At 40.7% G+C, this 24,688-nt stretch overlaps 1 protein-coding gene across 5 annotated transcripts in view; it reads left to right on the top strand.

The window, feature by feature from the left end:
* Window positions 1-24,688, top strand: part of LOC105203442 (protein spire) — a 330,825-nt gene that overhangs the window by 111,240 nt on the left and 194,897 nt on the right. For all 5 annotated transcript variants that reach the window (XM_039455090.1, XM_039455089.1, XM_039455093.1 and 2 more), the window contains one exon: window positions 20,738-20,953. In XM_039455090.1, the coding sequence (XP_039311024.1) occupies window positions 20,738-20,953 (216 nt within the window). The remainder of the gene's footprint in view (window positions 1-20,737; window positions 20,954-24,688) is intronic.

Here is a 24,688-nt window from a genome sequence, read left to right as displayed (position 1 = left end):
GCAAAGTTTTGTTAGGGTCAATGCGACCCATATAGTGTGTAAGTGAAACTTTTTTTGTGAGTATTTTACATAAAAAAGCTGGACAAAATACGTTCGAACAAGTCGGTTTGCGGATGTTACTTGGATATATTCTGTCTAAAGTTGGAATACTATAAAATGCTGTAGAAAAGGGAGTTTTTCCGAAATATATCATGAAACACATCAATTTTCAATTTTAGAAACGATTTAATCAAAAATACCTCATATTCGCCTTGTTACATAAGTACATTTTTTAATAGAAATGACAATGATATAATTTTTTTTTGAAAGTATGAATCTTTAGTTTTAAAACGCCATATTGTAAAGTTTTTCAAAGTTTTTTGTTGCAAAGATATGATTTTTTTTTTTAAGTGGATTTTTAGATGCCGAAAAATACCTCATATTCTCCATGTTACATAATTATACTTTTTAAAAGGAATGACTTCGCCAAATTTTATTTTGAAAGTGTGACTCTTTAGCTTTAAAACGCCGTATTTGAAAGTCCTTAAATGTTTTTTGTTGCGAAAATATGATTTTTTGAAGGAAAAGTGGATTTTTGACCAATTTCTCATTTTTGCTTAATGTTTCTTTTATAACTTCACAATAAATTGTTTTTCGGCAATGCCGATTGTGCAGTCACACTCCTGAGATTTTGAACTTTTGTTTTAAAAAAAAATTGTAGAAAAATATTGATTGTAATCAAAGTTATTACTTCTCAAAGTTGAAAAAGTCTCCCAGACCCAAAAATGTGTTTCCGTATTTTACAGGATCGGTGTGTTTAAGGGTTAATATATATTTTTTATTTATGAAAAATTTGAGTATAATGTGATAAAAATATGAGTTATAAATACTTATCGTTATAATATATATCAAGAACATATTACAGATCTATATATATTTATCATTTATATTTTATCATGTCACTTAAACTTTTCATTGAAAAATCTTACTTCTAATTAATATAAATAAAAAATATATGTGAAACAGTTTTTGACCTACTGATATAAATTTGTTTTTACTACCAAATATATTTGAATTCCTCATTTACTTTCTTATGTAATTATATTCAAAACTGTATAAATCACATATTACTCCAAAGTGAGAATACTTTAAACTAATATCAATTAGACATATATTACTTACAGAGTAAGAGTCTTATTAATATGAAAAATTTTACTATTGTATATTTTTGATTTTATTTATATTTATTAGTTATCTTGTATGCTAACATAATAATATAAATAAAAATGTGTTAAATTGAAACCTGATGTAACATTGTAAATGCAACTATAAACACAATTCAATCTATTTATTTGGATTAATATTTCTTCCTAATTATAAAAAAAAATTAGGAAGAGATATTAATCCCAAAATTATTTTATAAAACGTTACATTTTTATTAAGTATTTTTTACCTGTATATAATAAAACGTTTATATTTTCTCTAAATTGGAATCAGTGTATTATTCACTGATAGATAGTGAATAGTCTAGCTGTTTTTGGTGATATATATTTATAACTATTTTATTCCACTGAATATATCACTATATACTTATAAGTATTTTATTCCTTGTCAGTAATGTATCGCTGAAAAATAGTGAATATTCACTGATGACACAATTATAGCACTGTAAATCAGTAAAATTTCACTGATTCAGTTTTAGAAAATAGGTAATGCAAAGTGCTGCTTTTCAAAATTCGTTATTAGTACTGAAAATCTACAGTGTACATACATAACGTTTACAGCATACGGAACTATAGATTTGTAATACTAGCAACGAATTTCGAAACGCAGAATGCCAAGAAGTTTAAGCTAGTCGAAGCAGATAATCTGCTTGCAGAGTTGAATTTGACAGGAAATCTAACCTAATATCGCTTACTTTAGATTCAATTCAATCGATCGATAAACAGATCGATTGCTTCGTCCGACTTGAACACTGCCATCTGTCACAATACAGGACAACTAATTTTCTCTTTCTGCTGCAATCAGCTGTGATATCCCAACATCGGACGTACGTGTTCACCAATTTTTGCAGACAAAAATCTTATATATTAGACTTCTAATCCAAATTTCGGAAATTTTACGTTGTTTTTGCGAATAATCTGCAATTTTTAGTACACTCGATTTGTAGGAAAAGATCGTCAAATATGTATGATCGTCAAATTTGTATGAAGTGAATATTGATACCCGTTGACAGCTCTAGATGCCATGTTGGACTAAGATTAGGTGAAAAAGATATAAATTAAGGTTTTTGGCATAAAGGGAATTACTAGGACGTACATTAATGTTTATACTTTAATTGACGAGAAGGATTTTGAAATTTGTAAATGCAATTAGAAGAATTTTGTCTGCAAAAGTTAATTGTGTTTAGTCAGTAAAAAAGTGTTAAGCATCCCTTTAATGATCTGCTACTCGATTATTTTTTATAAGTTTTGACAATAGTAATTTGAGTTTACATTTTAAACTCTATTTTATTTATGGCGCTTTCAACAAAATATGGTGATAGGAATGGACATGATTAATTCTCATCACATAACAAAGAATGAATTGTAGACTAGCTTCTATCAAACATACTTATATCATTGAATATACGATATATAATGAACAGAGTCCGGATTGTGGCGTTTACCCCCATTCCACGCACCGCGAAAAGCAGGGCCGCACGTAATAGTATCCCGTTTGCTATGCTAGACCGCTACCGGCGTAGGTGGCTTTGCTTTTTGAAGCACGCGATGCTCGGAGTAGGAAAAAATACCACCAAGATCCAGACTCTGATAATGACGGCCGAGCATTGTGATGCTATTTAATTGCGTTTTGGCAGATGTATCCATAGCTTTCTAACGTGTGCGGGTTTGGGATTATGATTCTTAAAAAGTATTATGGTTTGGTTGATAATGTATAATTTTAAATTGATTTTTTGCTATTTAATGGTTATGAGGTTAATTATGGTATAACGATGTACGAGATTGTGCTGAAGGACTAATAAAGTCTGAAAATAAATTTATCAATTTTGTAATGATTGATGGTGTTCATTAAATTATGAATTAATGATTCTTTCATTCTTTAATTTACTTATTTGGATTATTTTTTTAAATCATTTATTTACTTATACATATGTCAAGTTTTTTATGATTGATTATATGAATACATATTATTTATTTGTTAATACCAAATTTTAATTTTAAGGATAATTGATATCTTGAGTTGTTTCTCCGATTTAATGACAAAATGTGGATAAAAGGTTGGATTGGCTATATTCTCGTTTTCTAATGTAGAATAAATTACTTACTCGATCACATTCATTTTGTTTGAAATTATACGATGAACAAGTTTAAGATTCATCAGTCATTATAATTATCTTTCATATTTTTTGATATTGATCATGGTTTCTTTATAACTGCTGTAATTTATCCGTTAAAGTATTATGTTACGTATGTATAAAGTAGTAGTAAATTACTATTTTGTAATTATTTAATTTAGAAGACCACTCTCCAATGACTTTTTGATCTTGATGTACAAGGTGCGACTACCGAGAATTAGTAGAATGCTTGCATGAAATATCGTCAGATCCGTTTAAACCCTGGTTAAGACATTACTTTTTCGCAATAAAATTCTTTACAGTTTTTTCGAGAAGGAGAAATCTTTTATATGTTTCTAAAGCACTAATGTTATTATTGTACCGGCGGGTGCAACAAGATAAAATTTTCGGGATTTGGTCCGTTTAAAAGGTTAGGACCCACGAGGAGGATACTTGGAGGAAGACGCGCAGGGTGGCAAATAACACTTTCACCTTTTTACTGACACTTTTATTCCCCAAGCTTTATTATAAACGGTTTTCCCTCTTAATACAATCAAATCGCAGTGCACGGATCACGTGTTGTCGCGCACTCGGCCGCTGGATGTTTTGCGGGGTGTCGGGTGTCCGACTTATCGCAGAGCGCGCACGTGCCGTTCGTACTTTGCGTTAAGAATCTCCCGCTGCCCATAATTAGACAGCCTAACTTATAATTTCTGTATTTTTGATATGGTGGGGCATTAGGCCCTCGCGGTGACCATATATGGTCATGCTCGCGTCAATCATGCGATGCTTACGCTGCTCGCGCAATTGACCAATTCCGCAATCTTGCATTTCCGCTGCAACGGGCGCTCGTGGCGTGATTGTTGCTAAGCGGATATGCAAGACATTTAAGATAGTTAATGAGGCTACAACACCCCTCTCCCGTTGTGAAAGAAAAACGGAGGAACGGAGTTTTTCTGTAGTGAGAAGAAAAATTTGATTTAGAAACGTGTACTATGTCTATGTTTTCTACGAATTGGTCTTGGTAGCCGGAATTCATCGTCGGCGTCTTCTACTGTTACACGTTTTTTGGATTAACTCCGCTTCTTTTTCTGCATAATATATATTATTATTCCTATGGCGATTATTACGGTTAACAGTATAGCTGATCCGCTAGTTGCCATAGGGTAAATAAAGGTTTCTGATTGAAAATACGAGCTATTGTCTAACTTACTGTTTATTTTTTTCAATTTCGTCTTTAAGTTCCTTAATTTTGAAGGGTCTTGGATAATCTTTTCTATTTCCGTTTGCTGAGACATGTTTGTTTTTATCTTTTCTTCTAATACTGAGATATTATATTCAGGTAGAAATGATTCTAATTTCGTTTAACATACTTTGCGTTATTTTGTGAGTTATTAATTCACAATTATTTTGTAATAAAATTTTCCTTGTATTTTCAGTCGTATTCTTTACTTGCCCATGGTCTTTACATTTAATAATTATCGATTGTTTTATCGGTGATGAATACAACCACGAGTGTGTATCATGTAACGGTATCCAAAAGGTATTATTAGATTTGACATATTTGATATTACAATTTTTATATTGCGGCTTACTTTCTACATAGATATCTATTTCGCAAATCGAGTTAATGTTCACGCGACGTATTGGAAAATTTTGCTCGCATATATATTTTCTGTTGATTTCTTTACATGATCGCAAGCTGTCTTTTGATAATATTGTTATGCTCGACGAGACGAGCACACAAAAACACTCACACGAACACTCAGCGCGAAATAATTGAACACTCTCTTTTATAAAAGAACACTGACTTTAATTAATTGGCTATATACAATTAATTGATAGCGGAATTATTTTAAATGTTGCTTGACAGCTCCGCGCCCCGAAAAACCAAAGAACAAAAGCCGGCCGCGCTTCTTTTTTTCCGATCGATAGATCTTCCTTCGGCCAGCTTCTCGGCCGAACGGGCACAACAATATTATATACGAACGCAATTCTGTATTTATGGCGATTAGGGGATTTTTTATTTCAATTATAGCAAACAAGTTTCCGTGGTTTGGCATAGGTAACGGAATTACATTTATTATTTCGTATTGCGTGTGCGATATTAGAGGGAATCTTAATACTGTAAATATATTCTCGTCGTTACAATACGCATTGACTGTCGTGATCTGTTCAATTTCGGACCATTTATAATATTTTCTCTGATTCTAAATGGGAAATATAATCCTTCTGGTAATTGAGTGCTCGCGTCTCTTAGATTTTGTATTATATTCGCAATTGGTACTAGTCTTGGAAGTATTATTCCCTGCTTTACTAGAACTAGATAATCTAATATATCTTTTGTATCGCGTGTTAGGTCTGTTAATATTGTATTTATTATAATAAAACGTTCATGTAAGCTATTTTGGCGCTCGTTTGCTGATAATTGTTCATTTAATTTTTTCGTGATGTTCGCGAGAAGGTATTCGTTTTTCTCTATTGTTTTTTCGGTATTGTCAATGTCCTATCGTTTCCTCTAATATTTTAATTTGGTTTTTAAAAGCGTGTCGTGTCGTCTGTTGTTTGTTATGTATTTGTGTTAACTGTTCTGTAATTAATTTTTTGTCGTTAGCGTCCATTGTACCGAATAATGTTTTCGCAACGGTGCCTAGTCCGTCTACTAGTCCTCTTTTCTGAATCTTTGACGTTTGGTATAGCGAGTTAACTTTTATTATTTTTTTATTTGTTTTTTCATAACTTTCCTGTATTGCTTGGTCAAGGCTTTGACACACCTTCGTGTATAAGTGGAATGGTCTGGCACATGTTTTCTGTTTCCTGTATGTAAGTTTTTAATTGTTTTGTCTTTCTTGTTAGCGATGTAACGTTTATCTGGATTACTAATTTCCATGATGATTGCGACGGATAAAGATTTCCGATTTTTTCGTAGTATACTCCTGGGTGATGGTTAAAACTTTCGATTTCGTATTGTCCGTTGGTTCGCAGATCTTCTGTTCGGTTTATTGTTAGCGCTATCCCTAGCATTGTTCTGTAATATAACCACATCTGTGTAGTGTTTTTGTTATTGTGTAAGGATTATTATGTTATGGACTATAGTGATTAGATTTTAATAAGTGACTGTCTGGCAAACTTTTTGATGTGAGGGGATTTTTGCTGTATGGATTCCTCCTCATTGTTGAGTTCCTCTTTTTTTTAAATTTTAATAATTTATTAAGGCTTTAAGTCTATTGATGTGTGTTAGGATCTTTCTCCGCCCCTTTTTTATTGTATAATTAACATCGGAATGTTTCTCTAAAATTATATACGATCCTGTCCATAACGCGTCGAGTTTTTTCGATCGTCCGCGTCGTAGCGTCTCATCGTACAATAATACTTTATCGCCTATTTTAAAATTTATTTCCTTAGTCTTTTTATCTTGATATTCTTTCGCTTTTTGCTTCTCTTCCTTCAAGTTTTCTTTGCGATTTGGTTTGTTGCACGTATTCGTTCTCTTAATTCCTTGGCGTAATCTTCGTAGAAGTACGTGGGTTTTGGGGGGATAGTTAGTGTTGACGGTAGGGTAGCTTGACGTCCATAGATTAGTTCAAATGGTGTATATCCTGTCGCTATATGAGGAGTGGATACCTTACGCAATTTTTGCTTTCAATACGTTGAATGCAAAAATTGCGTAAGGTATCCACTCGTCCCAGTCCGTCTAGTCTTCGTTAATATAATGACGTAAATATTCCGTAAGAGTTCGGTGAGTGCGTTCTAATGCTCCGTTGCTCTCTGGATGATAGGCTGTCGTCTAAATCTTTTCGATTTTTAATAATCGACACACATTTTTAAATATTTCGTTGACAAAGTTAGTTCCCTGTTAATATTTTTTTAGGTATTCCGTGTTCAAGTACTATTTTTAGTGTGAATTCTTTCGCGACTGTATTAGCTTCTTGATTCGGTATGAGTACTGCTTTACTACATTTTGTTAGGCAATCCTGAAACGTTAATAAATATTTATTGTTGTTGTCCGTCACAGTTAGTGGTCCAACTACATCAAGAGCGCATTTTTTGAATGGGCCCTCCGGTGTATCCGTTATTATTAGAGGTGCTTTTTTTTTATTTTTTTATTTATTTTTTTGGCAAAGTTTACATTTCGAAATATATTTTTCAACATCTGCGGTTATTCCTGGCCACGTATATCGCATTCGAATTCTCTTCAAGGTGCGATCTATTCCTTGATGCCCTCCTATTGGTGCATCGTGGTACTCGTAAAGGATTTTCTTTTTCTTCTTTATTATCAATTCTTATGGGAGCTATCGTATTCTCTTCTTTTTCTTCTTCTTCTTCTTCTTCCTCTTCGTTTATGACGTTGACTGTGGCGATCACATTTCGGCTCAACGCGTTTGCGTTGGCCCTACCTGACTTATGCAGTATGACGTAGTCGTATTCTTCTAATTTTAATCTCCATTGGATTAATCGCGATCCCGGGTTGTTTACACTAAATAACCATGTTAATGGTTTATGGTCTGTAATTATTTTAAATTTTGTTCCGTAAAGGTATGGTCTAAAATGTTTTACGGCCCATACGATTGCTAGTAGTTCCTTTTCTGTTGTAATGTAATTCTTCTCGGCGTGTGATAATACACGGCTCGCATACGCGATTGGGCGGTCTTGCCCTACCTCACTTTGTGATAACACTGCTCCGACGGCGTAATCTGATGCGTCCGTTGTTACTATGAATTCTTGCTCGAAGTCGGGATATTTCAAAACGGGCGGTAGTTAATTTAACTTTTAGTGTATTAAACGCGTTTTGTTGTTCTGTTGTCCATGCAAATTTTTCTTCCTTTTTTGTTAAGTTTGTTAAAGGTCGTGCGATTTTTGAGAAGTTATCAAAATAATACCGCATAAATTTGCGGTAATATTCGGCTAGACCTGTTGCGCGCGAACGTAATCGTAAGCACTTACGTGACTACGTCACGGAAGCATCGCCGGAACGCATGCCGATCGGCGTGACGCATCTTGAACCTTGAAGTCCGGTAGTGGATGAAGGAGAGAATTAAGGATTTAAAAAAAAGGAAAAAGGAAGAGGGAACTCTTTGACGTTATAACACTGCGAGTCACGCACGTTTATTGGCTGTTAATGATACATCCGACAGTGACGAGCGAGTGCGAGCAAAGTCTTACGCGACGTTAGGTTGCGAGCACGCGAACAAGAGTACAAGAGGTGCACTCGCTCGGTGACGATGGTGCGAGCGAACGCGAGCAAGTCTTACGCACTCCGCGACGTTAGGTTGCGAGCACGCGAGCGAAATTACAAGAGGTGCGCTCGCTCGGCGACGATGGTGCGGGCGAGCGCGAGCAAGTCTTACGCATTCCGCGACGTTAGGTTGCGAGCACGCGAACGAGATTACAAGAGGTGCGCTCGCTCGGCGACGAGAGTGCGAGCGAGCGCGAGCAAGTCTTACGCACTCCGCGACGTTAGGTTGCGAGCACGCGAACGAGATTACAAGAGGTGCGCTCGCTCGGCGACGATGGTGCGAGCGAGCGCGAGCAAGTCTTACGCACTCCGCGACGTTAGGTCGCTGACGAATCGCGTTGATTGCGCTCTTATATTAGAAATTCGGATGTAAGCGCGATACGGCCTCACCGTAGGGTTTCCTTCTTTGAACTGAACTTATTTCAGTGCTCGGAGCGCGCACAGGAATGCTAGAAAAGCGGGGGGGGGGGCAATTGGAGCAAGCTTCTCCGATCTGGCGATCCATTATCTACTTGTTTACGCATTCCTGCGCTCTCCGAAACTTGAAGGCCAAAAACGGTTGTACTCTGCTGCCTTAAGCTAGCTCGGTTGAATTTGCGAAATTTTTCGTTGTTCGATTTACGCGGATGTTCTCAGCATTGCCTTGTACGACAACTGTTTTCAGCCTTTCTTTTAACTATTGCTCAATCCTGAACATACCGCCCGCCTCGAAGCGTTAGTTTCGAAACGCCTCCATCTTACTTTGCTTAACGATGGACAAGATCTGTTCAAGTAGACCAGACGGTACGTCGGACTTAGCGTGCGCTTATCGCTTGTGATGGCTGATTTAGTTTTGCTTCGGTTCTGGGCGGGATTTTAATTTAATCGTCCGCCCGCCGTGATCGACCGTATCCGTTGTCGTAACGATATTTCTCAATGATTTTGCGTTTATTTGCGAGCTAGTCGAGATTTAAACTTACTGCTAATTTAAATTATATACATTTTGAATTTAATGCAACCTTAACTAACATATACATTTTTTTTTTTTTGATGCGAGGTATTTACCTTATGTACATTATTAGGTGTCATCGCGAAATTCACTCCTCGGTCGGAGGAGTCGCTTCTGCGTCATGAGTCTCGATCGGCAGCATGCATAGCTTGACGATCGGTCGAACGTACTCGGATTGCGCGGTCTTAACGGTCGCTACGCGAACCAAATCGTCAGAGCCCGCCATGACCCCCGTGACACGGCCTATTTCCCATTTGCAGGGTGGGAGAAAGGGGTTCTTCATTAAGACCATTGTGCCAACCCTGAGATTCGGACTTTTGATGTTCCATTTGCATCGTTGTTGTAGTGTATTTATGTAATCCGAATGCCAGATTCGCCAGAATCTTTCCGTCATCTGGCGAATGAGCTGCCACCGATTAAGTCGATTTTCGTTAGTTGAGAAAAGGGACGCTTCAGGGTTAATGTTAAGAGGAGTTCCAATCAGGAAGTGTCCGGGAGTCAGCGACTCGCAGTCGTTGGGTGAATCGTACAAGGGAGCGATCGGGCGCGAGTTTAGGCAAGCCTCGATGCGAGTGAGCAGGGTGCTCAACTCTTCGTACGTCAAGGTGTACGCTCCGAGAACACGACGAAGGTGGTGTTTGACGCTACGCACTCCAGCCTCCCAGAGTCCTCCAAAATGAGGAGCGTGAGGAGGGATGAATTGCCACCTTATGTTATCGGAGGTAGTTTTATTTAGAAAGCAAGGGTCCGCGAGTGCGGCCCGATAGGCTTGTGTCAGCTCTCTGTCAGCCCCGACGAATGTCGTACCATTGTCGGAGTACACAACCGACGGCAACCCCCGATGAGAGCAGAAGCGAGAGAAGGCGTCGAGGAAAGAAGGGGTGGAGTAGCTGCTCACCAACTCGATATGGACGGCTCGGGTTGCGAGACACACGAAGAGCGCGACGTATCCCTTATGTGATCTGAACCCACGACCAGGCGAAGTCCGCAACTGAATCGGCCCCGCGTAATCAAGGCCGCAGTGTTCAAAGGCTCTCTTAGGAGTCGAGATTCGGGCGGGGGGCAGCTGTCCCATGAGCTGGCTCGCCACCGCGGCTCGCTCTCGAACGCGCGGAATGCAACTGTGAATGATCCGCTTCGTAACGCTGCGCGCCTTTAAGATCCAATACTGCTGACGTAGAGTGGCGAGTGTCAGCTGCACTCCCGCGTGACACGCGGCTAAATGAGTATCGCGAATTATCGATTCCACAATGGGGTGGGCGGACAACACGGCGGTGTGCCTACTTTCAAACGGCATAGAGGCACGCTCCAAACGGCCGCCCACGCGAAGGACCCCTTCCCCATCCAAAAAGGGGCCCAACGATACTATCGGACTCCCGGAGCCGATCCCGCGTCCCTCCCTCAAACAAGCAATCTCTTTAGCGAATTGACGAGACTGGATCCAGCGAATCTAAAACCGTCGCGCCGAGTGACACTCCGAAGCAGACAACGCGATGGTGCGGCTCGAACGGTTCGAGAGCTCTCCGCGGCGGCGACAGCCCCTTAAGAATCTCTGCAAGTAAGCCGTCACCCGAACCAGCTTGGCCCAGTTGGAATACTTCGACGCGAGATCCCACTCTGGGCTCGCGTGGGCCGCGTGAGCGTGAGATCCCTTCTCCTCCTGGCTGGTCTCCGGAGCGGTATGAGCGGGCGGCCGCGGCCACTCCGCGTCGGCGGACGACAACCAGAGCGGGCCGCCCCACCATAACGAGTTTGAAAGGAACTCAGACCCAAGAAGTCCCCGCGAGGCACAATCTGCGGGATTCTCCAGCGTAGGCACGTAGTGCCATTCGGCCTCTGGAAGACGGGTCTGAATGTCGCTGACGCGATTGGCGACGAAGGTTCGCCATCGCGAAGGGTGTGATTGCAGCCACGCTAGTACGACCGTGGAGTCGGTCCAACAATGGATGGAGCTTGGTTGAAAATTAAGGGCGGTCTTGACGAAGTCGAGTCAGGAGAGCAGCAGCGGCGAGTTCCAGCCGTGGCACGCTCACGAGTTTGAGTGGAGCGACTTTGGACTTGGCGGTGAGTAGACTCATGGTAATGGCGCCGGTGGATGAAACGGTGCGGGTATAAATGACCGCGGCGTAAGCTGCGGTGGACGCATCGGCGAACTCATGTAGTTTACAGCGACGAATGTCGGCTTGATAGCCGATCCAGCGGGGGATGTGGAGAGAGACTAGCTGTGACAGCTCGCCATATACTTTGATCCATCTGTCTAGAGATACAACGGGAACCGGATCATCCCAATCTAATTTTAGCAGCCAAAGCTGCTGCAGGATGATTTTTGCCGCAATAGTGATCGGCGCGACCCACCCGAGTGGATCGAAGAGCTTGGCGATAGTGGATAGAATCTGCCGCTTTGTACATGGGACACTCTCCTCGACGACCACGCGAAATTGGAAGCACTCTGAGTGGGGATTCCATGAAATGCCCAAAATGGTCAAATTGTCGTCCGGCTGAAATAATTTATCGTTCGCGAGTCCGTGATTTTCGTGGGCGATATCGCTAAGCAAATTGCTACGATTGCTCGCCCACTTGCGCAAATTGAACCCACCACGTGCGAGGAGATCGCAGACCTGCATCCGAATGTGACGCAGGTGTGACTCGTCATCGGCTCCGAAAAGTACGTCGTCCACGTAGATGTTTTCGGATTACACGGACGCGACCAACGGGAACTCCTCGCCTTCATCCCGAAGGAGCTGCTTTACGACACGCTGAGCAAGATATGGCGCGGCGGCCATACCATACGTTACCGTATTTAACTGGTAATCGGTTACCTTGTCGGATTGATCGTACCATAAAATTCTTTGGTAATCGCGGTCGCGAGGGTCTATCAGGATCTGACGGAACATTTTTGCTATATCAGCGGCGTAGACGAAGGGGTATTGCCACCATTTTGTTAAGACGGTCGTTAAGTCGGTTTGTAATTTGGGTCCGATCAACAAGTGAGAGTTTAGCGACTTGCCGTTCGTCGTAAGGCTGGAAGCGTTAAAAACCACGCGGAGACGCGTGGTGGTGCTTGCGCTGCGGATCACCCCGTGGTGAGGAATATACGCGACCTGACGGGCCGTAGAAGGAATCGGCGTCACTGGGCTCATATGGCCCAGTGATTCATATTCCCTCATAAATTCGCTATATTCAGTCCTCAATCTCTCGTCCATCGAGAGCCTACGGGAGGTCGCGGTTAAGCAGCGCAACGCAATCGATCTCGATTCTCCAACGTCAATTGGAGGGCCCCGGTTAAATGAGAGTCGAAGGACGTATGGGGTGCGAGAGTGCGTGGTTGAGAAATGCTCCTCGCACCGCTGCTCATCGGGGGAGAGAAACCGTTTTGCGGGAAATTCTTCCATCTCCCATAACCTCTTTAAGTCCGGCTCTAGAGAACAGCGAAACGCACGAATCACGTTGGACGACGCAGCGGAGCCTTTGAGCGGCCCGGAGATTAACCACCCGAGGTGGGAATCCTGAGCTATCGGCTGTTCCGGAGCTCCCTTCCGCACACCGCCCAAGATGACGCGGCCGTAAACGTTTGCTCCGATCAGCATGTCGATCGGAGCTGAACTAGTGGGATCATCATCCGCCAGCCACAGGCGGTCAAAATGCTTTAATCGGTCGATTCGCTGCTTGACCGGCAGGCAGTACTTGGTAATGGGAGAAAGGATAAAGGCCTTGGTCATGAAGCGTGGGTGGGGTTTGCCACGAGAATAGAACTCGATGAGTTACATGCTTGCATGTCCCGACTATAGAGCCGCCAACGGCGGACACTCGCGTCAACGTTCGAGCGCACGGCACTCGCAACTCCTTTGCGAGACTCTCCGTGATGAAGGTCACTTCCGAACCCGGATCCAGGAGGGCTCTGACAACTTGCTTCCGACCGTTGGGAGCTTCGACTATTATCTTAGCCGTCGCGAGTAAGACGGGCTCAGGCTCGGGGGCGATGGTGATAAAGGACATTACGATCGCGCTCGACGGTGACTCGCATTCCGCCGACTCCTGCGTCTCTGACTCTGCGGCAGCGCGGCTGCTCGCAACGTGCGAGATCGTCGAGGTCGCCCCGGCGTCTGACTGATAGCTCGAGTCAACGTGCAGCAACGTGTTGTGCCTCTGTTGGCACTTTTGGCAGGAATACGGTGAGCGACATGTATCAGCTGAGTGCGCCGTGCGCAGACAGTTCAAGTATCGTTTAGAATCGAATATGAACGCTCTCCGTTGACTCGGGCTTCTGCCAAGAAAGACCTCGCATTTGTTAAGATAGTGTGCCCCCGAGCACAGTCCGCACTTCGGCTCTGAACTGTTCAAGGTGGTAACGTTATGTACTTTAACTCCTTTCTTCGTCCTGGCGGCCGCAGGAGACAATTCCTCAAGAACTGCCGCCCGCGAGGAAAGGAACTTCATGAAATCATCAAAATCAAAGGGGTCCTCCGAGTTGCTACACTTTAATTTCCAAGCTCTACGGGTCGCGTGATCTAGTTTTGCCGCGACAAATTGTATCAATATGTCATTGAGTATTTCGTCACTCGTACGACCCAGACACTTCAGAGCAGTCACCGATTTCATTGCGGCATCTCGCAATGCGTACAACTCGACTGCGGTCTCACGCGGCATGGGAGTCAAATTGATTAACAACGTGATATGAGTTTCAATTAATTTTTGCTTATTTTCATATCGATCCTTCAATGCGGTCCATGCGACCTGAAAGTTATCGGAAGTAACTGGAATTCCGGAAATAGCATCGCGAGCCGATCCGGTGAGGCTGGACGCTAGAAAATGCATGCGGGAGAAATTCGTCAAATCTTTATTTTCGATAATGAGCGCGGTAAACCGGTTGCGAAACGACTCCCACTCCGCGAACTCGCCGGAGAATGGCGGTAACTTAATCGGGGGAGATGCCGCAAAGACAACGCGGATTGATCGGATCTTACAAAAGAAGTCTCGTTAAAGGCGGCACGCAGCGGACTGGCCGGTGGTTCCAGTTCCTCGAGCCTCTCTGCCATGTAGTCCAGCGCCTCCAGGTACAGCTGCTCGTGTTCGTCAATCGGCTTTGTCTTGAAGTAGTCATGCTTGGCTCGATCCTCCTTTTCAGAGAATAACTCAAGCAGAAGCGCGTGGCTCTGGACGCACTTGGCCCACGTCTCTTTCAACGCAGCGATACGGGAACGCACTTTTGCAGGCGTCAGATTGGACTGTCCGATTTTTCTGAAGTTTTCCAGTGCGCGAGCCACGCTGCGCAACTGCTCCCTCTGCTGCAGCAAGTGTTCACTCATCTTGATTCACTAACTGCTGCGCTCTTGAAAAGGTCCCCAAGCACTGGTTCCGATCGTGAGGATGAGCTCACGATCCCTTAAAGCGATTGTAGCTAGTCCGGAGTCCCGTGCGGTTCGAACGCGACGCGTGTCAAAATGCACTGAATTTAGTAATCAAGGTGCATGATCCATCGCGTGAATCATGGTATTCGCGCTTCACTTTCGCGCGTGAATCTCGTGACTTTAATGATTCCTTGCGCGAATCAGTTCGATTGGAGTGGACTGTATATGATTACGCGAGTCGTATTAGTTTACGTGAGTTTTATTGGTTATTTGCACTTAATTTTCATAAGCCTTTGTTGCGCGATGCGTGTCAGTATGGTTCGTTTCACTGATGATGCGTTGGTCCGAGATCGATCCGGCTCGAAGGACCAAAATATTGCGCTCGAACGTAATCGTAAGCACTTACGCGACTACGTCACGGAAGCATCGCCGGAACGCATGCCGATCGGCGTGCCGCATCTCGGACCTTGAAGTCCGGTAGTGGATGAAGGAGAGAATTAAGGATTTAAAAAAAAGGAAAAAGGAAGAGGGAACTCTTTGACGTTATAACACTGCGAGTCACGCACGTTTATTGGCTGTCAATGATACATCCGACAGTGACGAGCGAGCTGCTCGGCGACGCTTGCTCGGCGACGGTGGTGCGAGCGAGCGCGAGCAAGTCTTACGCACTCCGCGACGTTAGATTGCGAGCACGCGAACGAGATTACAAGAGGTGCGCTCGCTCGGCGACGATGGTGCGAGTGAGCGCGAGCAAGTCTTACGCACTCCGCGACATTAGGTTGCGAGCACGCGAACGAGATTACAAGAGGTGCGCTCGCTCGGCGACGATGGTACGATCGAGCGCGAGCAAGTCTTACGCACTCCGCGACGTTAGGTCGCTGACGAATCGCGTTGATTGCGCTCTTATATTAGAAATTCGGATGTAAGCGCGATACGGCCTCACCGTAGGATTTCCTTCTTTGAACTGAACTTATTTCAGTGCTCGGAGCGCGCACAGGAATGCTAGAAAAGTGGGGGGGGGGCAATTGGAGCAAGCTTCTCCGATCTGGAGATCCATTATCTACTTGTTTACGCATTCCTGCGCTCTCCGAAACTTGAAGGCCGAAAACGGTTGTACTCTGCTGCCTTAAGCTAGCTCGGTTGAATTTGTGAAATTTTTCGTTGTTCGATTTACGCGGATGTTCTCAGCATTGCCTTGTACGACAACTGTTTTCAGCCTTTCTTCTAATTATTGCTCAATCCTGAACAAGACCTATAAATGATTGTACATCTTTGACGCATTTCGGTACTGGGAATTTATTTACTGCGTCTAATTCCGTTCTCTGTTATAATATGTCCTAAATAAATTACTTCTTTGCGTAAAAATTCGCATTTTTCTGGCTGTAGCTTTAATTTATTTTTTCGTAATCTATCGAATATTTCCCTCAATCTTTTATTGTGCTCTTCCAGGCTGGATGCGTAAATTACAATGTCGTCCAAATATACTAGGCAGTCCTTGCATGCCTGCTAGTATTGTATTCATTAATCGCTGGAATGTTGCTGGTGCATTTTTAAGTCCAAACGGCATACGGTTAAACTTGTAGTGTCCGTAGGGTGTAGAGAATGCAGTTTTATGTTTATCTTTCTCGGCCATTTCTATCTAATGGTAATCCGATGCGAGATCCAGTGTAGTAAAATATTTCGCGCTTCCTAATTGATCTAGTATATCCGTTATATTTGGTATAGGGAATGAGTCTCCTATTGTACATTTAATGTCGTTTAATTTTCTAAAATCCACAACAATGCGAAGTTTTGATTTACCTGAAGCGTCTGTTTTTTTAGGCACTACTAATAAAGGCGCGTTCCATTGACTGCTGCTAGGACGTATAATTTTTTGTTTTAGCATTTCGCTGATTTGTTTGTTTACTTCTTGTTTATGCTTCTCGGGGAATCGGTACGGGCGTACGTTTATGCTTGCGGTATCGGTTTGCGTTGTTATCTCGTGTGTTACTCCACTCGTGCATGATAGTGGTTCTCCGTCGAGATGAAATACGTCGTTATATCCTTCGCATAACGAAACCAATGTTTTCTTCTCTTCGTCATTGAGATGAGAGACCTTTAAGAGGCTGCGGATTTTTTCCTGACGACAGATTTTTGTCTCTTCTTCTTTTGTTACTATATTTATAGGCTCCTCAATAGGCGTTATTAATTCTTCAATTTCAATGTGCGGAACTTCCATTTTTATTTCGTTCTCAATTTTGTTTAGTATGCTTACGGGGCATTCGAATTCGCGGGGCTCTACTAAGCAGCTCCTGATAAAGACACCGGGTGACGGCTCTTCTGGTTGCGTCACACCTATCACGTTTCGGTCGACCGTGACCTGCACAATCGTTTCACTTCTCGGCTTAAATGTGATTTTTCTACGTGGATGCAATTTAAAATAATTATTCTCGATTTTAATAAGTTTATAACGGTAATCGCATGTGTCTACGTACTTTTGAATAAAATCTGCTCCTAGAATTCCATCATATTTGAGCGATGAGTCGTCTCGTGTTACATAGAATGGATGCGTTAGTTTGCGATCCTTTAACATAATGGTAGCGTAGACTTTTCTTATTGTTGACATGGCGTGTCCTGTAATTCCAGTCAATTTTATTTTTTCCTTGTGTACTAGGGCGGTTTCCTTAAAATTCTTCATTTTTATCATTGAGGTAGCTGCTCCTGTATCGTAAAGTAAATAAACTTTATTTCGCTTTACCTCGCGAATCGGTAGTGTAACTAAGTCCAATGCAGTGTCGACTAGTTTCTCTCGCTTTATGTGAGAAATTTTATATTTCGATATGGGACGTACTCGTCGTTTATCTTCTTCTTTTTTGTCATTGCTCTCGTCTGTTTCCGAATTATCTTTTCGCTTGTACCTTTCTACGACTGAGTTTGTATCATAGTATTTGCGTCGTGCCGCTTGATTGACATTTGCTTCTCTTTGTCTCGCATTCTCTCCGTTGGGTCGGCCGTGCAGCGACCAGCATACGTCGCGCACATGTCCAGACTTTTTGCAGTGTTGACAGAATTTATTCACAACATTTATTCGAGAGGTTCCTTCCGCTCTCGGTAATACGAATTTACTTCGACATTCTCGTGCATAGTGCCCCATCTTCCCGCATCTTTGGCATTGGGGATTCGAGTTTTTTGTTTGTCGGCCGTCAGTTGCTCTCGACTTATTTTGATAATTATTTCGATAATTTGATCCCTTTATTTTTTCTTCAGCGCTGACTCCGGCCATTGTTTCTTGCAGTGTATTGTATTTTTGTGAGCGTACTATTAATCTTATTTCTTCATTTAACCCGTGTTGATAATTATGCAACGTTTGCAATTTGATCATTTTTAAGATAGCTTTTTGGTGCTCGGGGTCACGTGTCCCTTCTTCTATCATGGCTTCGTAAAGTTCCATTGCTAACGTGTCGACTCTTCGGCCTAAATCTTGTGCACTCTCTCCAAGTTTTTGTTTCAACGAATTAAATTCGATTTGCAAGTGACTTGTGCTTCGTTTACTCAGGTATTCCTTCTCGAGGGCTTCCTTTAGTTGCTCGTAGTCTTGGATATCGCGAGTTTGAAAATCGAGCATCGCTCTGCCTTTAAGCTTTGTACATAGTATCGCTTCTAATAAAGTGTATTCGTTGAGGGGATCAATAATTTTCATCGCATAACTGTTTGCGTTTAGAAATTCTCACACTCGGTTTCTTGAAGTACCGTCGAATTCCGGTATCATGTCGCGCGCTTCTTTTAATCGAAGGTAATTTTGGGGCATATCAAATCGCGCGCGGACATCTCCTTGCGTACGGCCGTACGAAATATCAGCGCCGTGACTCACGCGCGCGCGGCTTGTTCGCCGTTCCGTCGGGTACGCGAATTGCGCTTGGATGCGCTCTACTATTCGGTCCTGCCGATTTCGATAATACGTTAAGTCGCGTAGGAGTTCTGTCAATGCGGAGGATTCCCCTAATTCCGGTAAAATATCCCTGGAATTTCCGCGCGATCGGGCTTCCGAAGGTCCAGGTCGTTCGGTAAACACTTCATTGTTCGTTATCTAGGTTTACTTCATTTTGCTAATTTTTCTCTTGCATTCTATTTCCACCGGTCGCCATTCTGTTGGCTTGCTCCCGATAAATTTCTTTGGGGTCGAAAATATCGCATTTATAGGATGTTAGCGAAAATTTGCGTCTAAGACTCAGGCTACTTGGCGTTCTGCTGACGTATGGTATAACTCGTCTGTTAGTCGGTTGAGCGTCGTTTGCGTCGGTCTCTAGTAAGCTCGGGTCTAACTCGTCGAATGGAAATTTGCGTTCTGTCACTATGTTTACCGGAGAAGTATCTCTACTACGGCTTAACTCGTGTAAGTTTAGTATCCTATCTACCTGCGCTAATATTTCTTCTAACACGTCGGTCGCGATTTGCACAGGAGTTTGCGGGCTTTGGTTAAGCGTGCGTCTCGCCGTTTCACTTAATAACCATGATTGATTTGGGAAGTGTATATCCGATTGATCGAACATTCGCTTTATGAATTAGTACAGTGTAATCTTGACTTACAGTATTGCTAAGATTCGCATGTTGCTCTCGCTTGCCTCGCTCGGAGATCCCTTGAAGACTCGTTCCTGCTTGCAACTGCTGTCGTTGTGCTGTTTCCTTGTAGGCTTGTTGGCTCGTAGGCTCGTTGGCTCGTCGGCTTGTTGGTTTGTCGGCTCGTTGGCTCGTTGGCTCGTAGGCTCGTTGGCTCGTCGGTTCGTTGTGCTGTTTCCTTGTAGGCTTGTTGGCTCGTAGGCTTGTTGGTTCGTCGGCTCGTTGGCTGTTACCTCTGGTTACTGTAGCTCCTCTACGTCGGTGACCCCGGTTGATCACTGGATGGGTGACTACCCTCATGCGTGATTTTCTGCTTGTCAGCACCTTTATCGCTGCGTCTTTCGCAATTTTACGGTATCTCCTCTGACGGTGAATCTTGGTCGTCTCCGGACTCTACTCAGGGTATGTCGACAGTATTAGCTTTGCTTCATCCCACTTCTGACACCAATTTTTGTTGTACCGGCGGGTGCAACAAGATAAAATTTTCGGGATTTGGTCCGTCTGAAGGGTTAGGACTCACGAGGAGGATACTTGGAGGAAGACGCGCAGGGTGGCAAATAACATTTTCACCTTTTTACTGATACTTTTATTTCCCAAGCTTTATTATAAACGGTTTTCCCTCTTAATACAATCAAATCGCAGTGCACGGATCACGTGTTGTCGTGCACTTGGCCGCTGGATGTTTTGCGGTGTGTCGGGTGTCCGACTTATCGCGAAGCGCGCACGTGCCGTTCGTACTTTGCGTTAAGAATCTCCCGCTGTAGTCATAGTTTCTGTATTTTTGATATGGTGGGGCATTAGGCCCTTGCGCGATTGACCAATTCCGCAATCTTACATTTCCGCTGCAACGGGCGCTCGTGGCGTGATTGTTGCTAAGCGAATATGCAAGACAATTAAGGTAGCTAATGAGGCTACAATATTATATATTCCGACTTTATAACTGTGTCCGACGAATTAAAGTTTGACGAATATGCGGCGTGCCGTTTGAATAGGTTAAACGTTTTAAAAATTAAAAATTATTTGGCGCTAAGAACCGCTGTGACTGATATAGACCTGTTAATTTTATGTTTAATTTTGAAGAAAAGTTTTTAATTTTCCTGAAACAAATTCCTAAAATCTCTTTAAAAATTAGTGTGACAAAAAGCTCTTAATTTAAAAGGAAATAAATAACTTTATTTTTTTCTTAATTGTTTATATAGCTTCTATAAAACGATATTTGTTAAATAATTGTAAAATTTTTGCTTCTGTTTTAGATATGTGAAAGGCACGTGCAAAGTTTGCATGAAGAAGATGCCGACTGTTATTATCGAAGTATGATACAAGCATTTGTAGAAGAAGCTCTTGATCTCTCTCAATTTTTAGAGAAAGTCGTTGACGACAAACAATCACAAGATTTTTTTAGTCCAAATAATGCCGATCGTACCTCGACTTCACTGCAGACCATTAATGCGTTGGATTTCAATGATTGGGTGAGTTTTTAATAAACACAAATATATATTGTGCAACAGTATTTTATCACGTCTTCATGAAAGATGTTTGTTTTTTGTTAAAAAAAATTGTTTTATTGTTTATTAAGCAATCTATGATAGGAAAAAGTATACTTAATCTTCTATTTTAAACAATTCTTTTTTCTTTTTTTAACGAAAGCTAGACTGTTTTTGATTTTCTTTTAACTATAAGACGAATTGATTTAAATCTAGATCTTACATTTTTTACAACATTTTATGAATATTTGTTGATAATATTAGAATATTATAAAAATATAGAGAATATTTTCTAAATCTACGCAGAATGTAGAAATGAGATCAATAATTTATATTCTAGAATTGTTGAAAGAATATTCTTTATTCAGTTGTTCATTTAAATTGATACAGTCAATTTTATTCGAAGTTATTAATGATAGAAAAAAATGTTTTGGACAAAAGTTTTGTAACTTTGAATGAGTCATAAGATGGTGTTATTGATTTGCCCTTGAATTATCATTTGAAGATCACATAAAGGTCACCTTCAATTTCTTAAATGGAAATTCCCTTTTTTATTGCACATTTTTGTAGTTTACCTTGAGAATTTTTTAAAACACTATAATGGAGTTGTTTTTCATAAAGTTATGAATCTTGAAAGTTATAATATCGCCGGCATTAGCATTACCCAACATGCACCACGTAGAGGTTGTTTGATTGGATTTACATTTCTTGTGTGTGCGTGTACGTGAGAGTGTGGAAACTTTGTCCTAATGAACAAAGACATATATAACTATTTCTTTTTCCTTGTGCCACCAGCATGAGTGAGAAATATCTTGGCGTGCGACTTCTCTCTTCCACTCGATTCTCGTCTATGACCTGGAAGCGCTGCTGACTAACCAGCTAGCAACTCTGCTTACCATCTATAATTACTATCACTGCGTATAAGGATCATTGTCGCGCTTAATCGGTGATGCTTCAAAAATCATGGATTATTCTGCAGATGAAATAGTTGACATTTTATTAGTATTAGGTGGAGCATGACATAACTATAGCGGCGTACGTCAGTGAGTCGTGCGCTTGGTAATGTGCGTGAGCGCATTACAGCTTTATTAATATTTATACGAAAAGTGGTTTAGGATTTTTTGATTCGGTTTTTTTCAAGGATAAATTAGACGATACTTTTTAAGATAAACATGGTATACTGATACGTACACCGAGAACCTATATTTACCCTTAAATACACTAAAGAGTCAAAGAACTGTGAACTTTCAAACGCTTGCTGTGTGAAGATGGAATGAGATAGGAAGTTTAGATCAGGGGATAAAAAAGTTCGAAATTCCTTTTTTAATTGATATGGTAGATCAACTTTATTGGTCAACTAAAATTTGGACGGCATGGCAGTAAAGTTTTGTGGTACCACTATTGTGTGAGTGTAACTTTTTTGCAATCTTATATAAAAGAAACTGGACAAAATATGTTTGAACAGGTCCGTTTGCATACATTATTCGCATATACTCTATCTAAAGTTAAAATACTATATACTCGTATAATGCTGTGGAAAAGGGGGCTTCTGTGCAAGGTCCGAAATATATAATGAAACAGATCAATTTTCAATTTTAGACATTTTAAGTTAATCAAAAATATCTCATATTCGCCTTGTTATATAATTATACTTTCTAATAGGAATGACAATAACATAATTTTTTCTTCTTTTTTAAAATGATTTTTTAGTCAAAACAACAATAAGATATAATGGCTCGTGTATGCTAAAGCGAATTACAGCTTAAGGCGATGTTGGACTGATGGTAGAACTCATTTGATGTCGGTACTGCAGATTGCTGCAGATATTTTTTCGACGGAAAGTCGAGCGACTCGTGATCGCGTGCTTGGCGAAGAGTAAGGGGAATAGGCTAGCACTTTTTGTCAAACGCACTTATCTGTCTTTGTTCTTTAATTTTAGCGTTATCTGATGTAAGATCTCTCGACTACAATGAACACAATTATTGCTCTTTGCCAATTCTGCGTATAAATTACGTAAACAATTTTCAAACATTTATATCTTTTATACTAGAGCTTCTAGGATCATTCTGCAGTGCCGTATTTTCTGTTATTTAATTCATACGTCGGAAATTACTTATTTTATACATACAAAGCCTAAAACTTTTATATGGGGCACATGTTGTCACAAGTTGATTGCAGAAGCTAATAATTAACTGTGATTTTTAATCTATTTTTGTTTTTTGTTTTAAATTATAGTATCCGGTGTATGTTTTTTTATCATTACTTTAATTGTGGAGAAAGATTTTGAGATCTGTAAAGCCAATTAAGAGATATTGTAATATCTAGATATAAAAATGTAGATATAAAAATAATTGTGTATTTAATACATACATTTTACCTTATTTTGCTCGGTTTATTGACCTTATTTTAAGTATTGTAATGATTTTTTAATTTTAAAACGCCTTATTATGAAGTCGTTTTTTATTGCAAAGTTATAATTAACAAAAAAGTGGATTTTTAAAAATCCAAAATTACCTCATATTTTCCTTACATAATTATAATTTTTAAGGCTCCTGGCGCCTCAGCTGAGAACTTTGCGTTGGCGGTAGAGACGTATTGTTATGGACAAAATTAGAACTAATAGACGTGGAACGTGACAGATTGACAATGAAACTTTGTCGTGCATGTCATTTTGTTATTATATATTTTGTTGTGAAAATGTGATTTGTCTCGTATTTACCGAATTCATAAAAGGAAATCGCAAGTAAAGTTTCTTTGAATTTTATACATAAAAGCATATTTTTTATTCTTTTTATTAGCTATCGCTGTGTTTTCCTGACTGAATAGGTTTTACTTTAAGTGCTTTTTATGATTATTTACTCACTGTTAGGCAGAAAAAAAATAGTCAAGGTCTAATTACACGTGTTTACAGCGATCTCATTGTTCTGTTTTATCCAAATTCTCTTTATTTACAAATGCCACGTTGAAAACTTTAGCTTAATCGTATGTTTTCTTACCGAAATAATTTCTCTTTACATGCTTTTATGATTATTTACTGACTATTAGGCAGAAAAAGTATAATCACGGTTCATATTTACAAGTATTTTAATGTGATTTTGTTATTCTATTTTATCCAAATTCTTTTTATTTACAAATGTCACGTCGGAAACTTTTATGTGTGATTTCTCGCTTATGACGTTACAATTTCAATATGGTCGCGAATAGACAGGAGCCTTAAAAGGAATGACAATGCCATAATTATTTTTGAAAGTATGATTTTTTAGCTTTAAAACCCCGTATCTTAAAGTCCTCAAAAGTTTTTTGTTGCGGAGATATGATTTGTTAAAGAAAAAGTGGATTTTTGAACAATTTTTTATTTTTACTTGATGGTTTTTTCTTTATAACTTTACAATAAATCATTATTACAAAAATATTGAAACCAAAGTTATAGCTTCTAAAGTGGAAAACGTCTCTCAGGTCGGAAAATGTGTTTACGTATTTTATGAGATTGATGTGTTTAAGGGTTAATTACTCATTACTCGGCTTCAAAGGAACAGTTTTACAGATGTTTACTTAATAGGCTCTTCTAATTATTGCAAATTTTATCAAAATCGGTGAAGGGTAGAGTGTAACCTCTTCTTATCAGTTTAGTCCACTCGACATATGACAGTTTAGCCATTTTTTATGGAACATCTTTCAAGTTTCATAATTTTATATGAAAATATTTTCATATGAACCAAG

This window comes from Solenopsis invicta, chromosome 11 (assembly GCF_016802725.1).
Source record: "Solenopsis invicta isolate M01_SB chromosome 11, UNIL_Sinv_3.0, whole genome shotgun sequence".
Lineage (NCBI taxonomy): Eukaryota > Metazoa > Arthropoda > Insecta > Hymenoptera > Formicidae > Solenopsis > Solenopsis invicta.
Note: the sequence above shows the minus strand (reverse complement) of the source record. Positions and strands in the feature narration are given on the sequence as shown.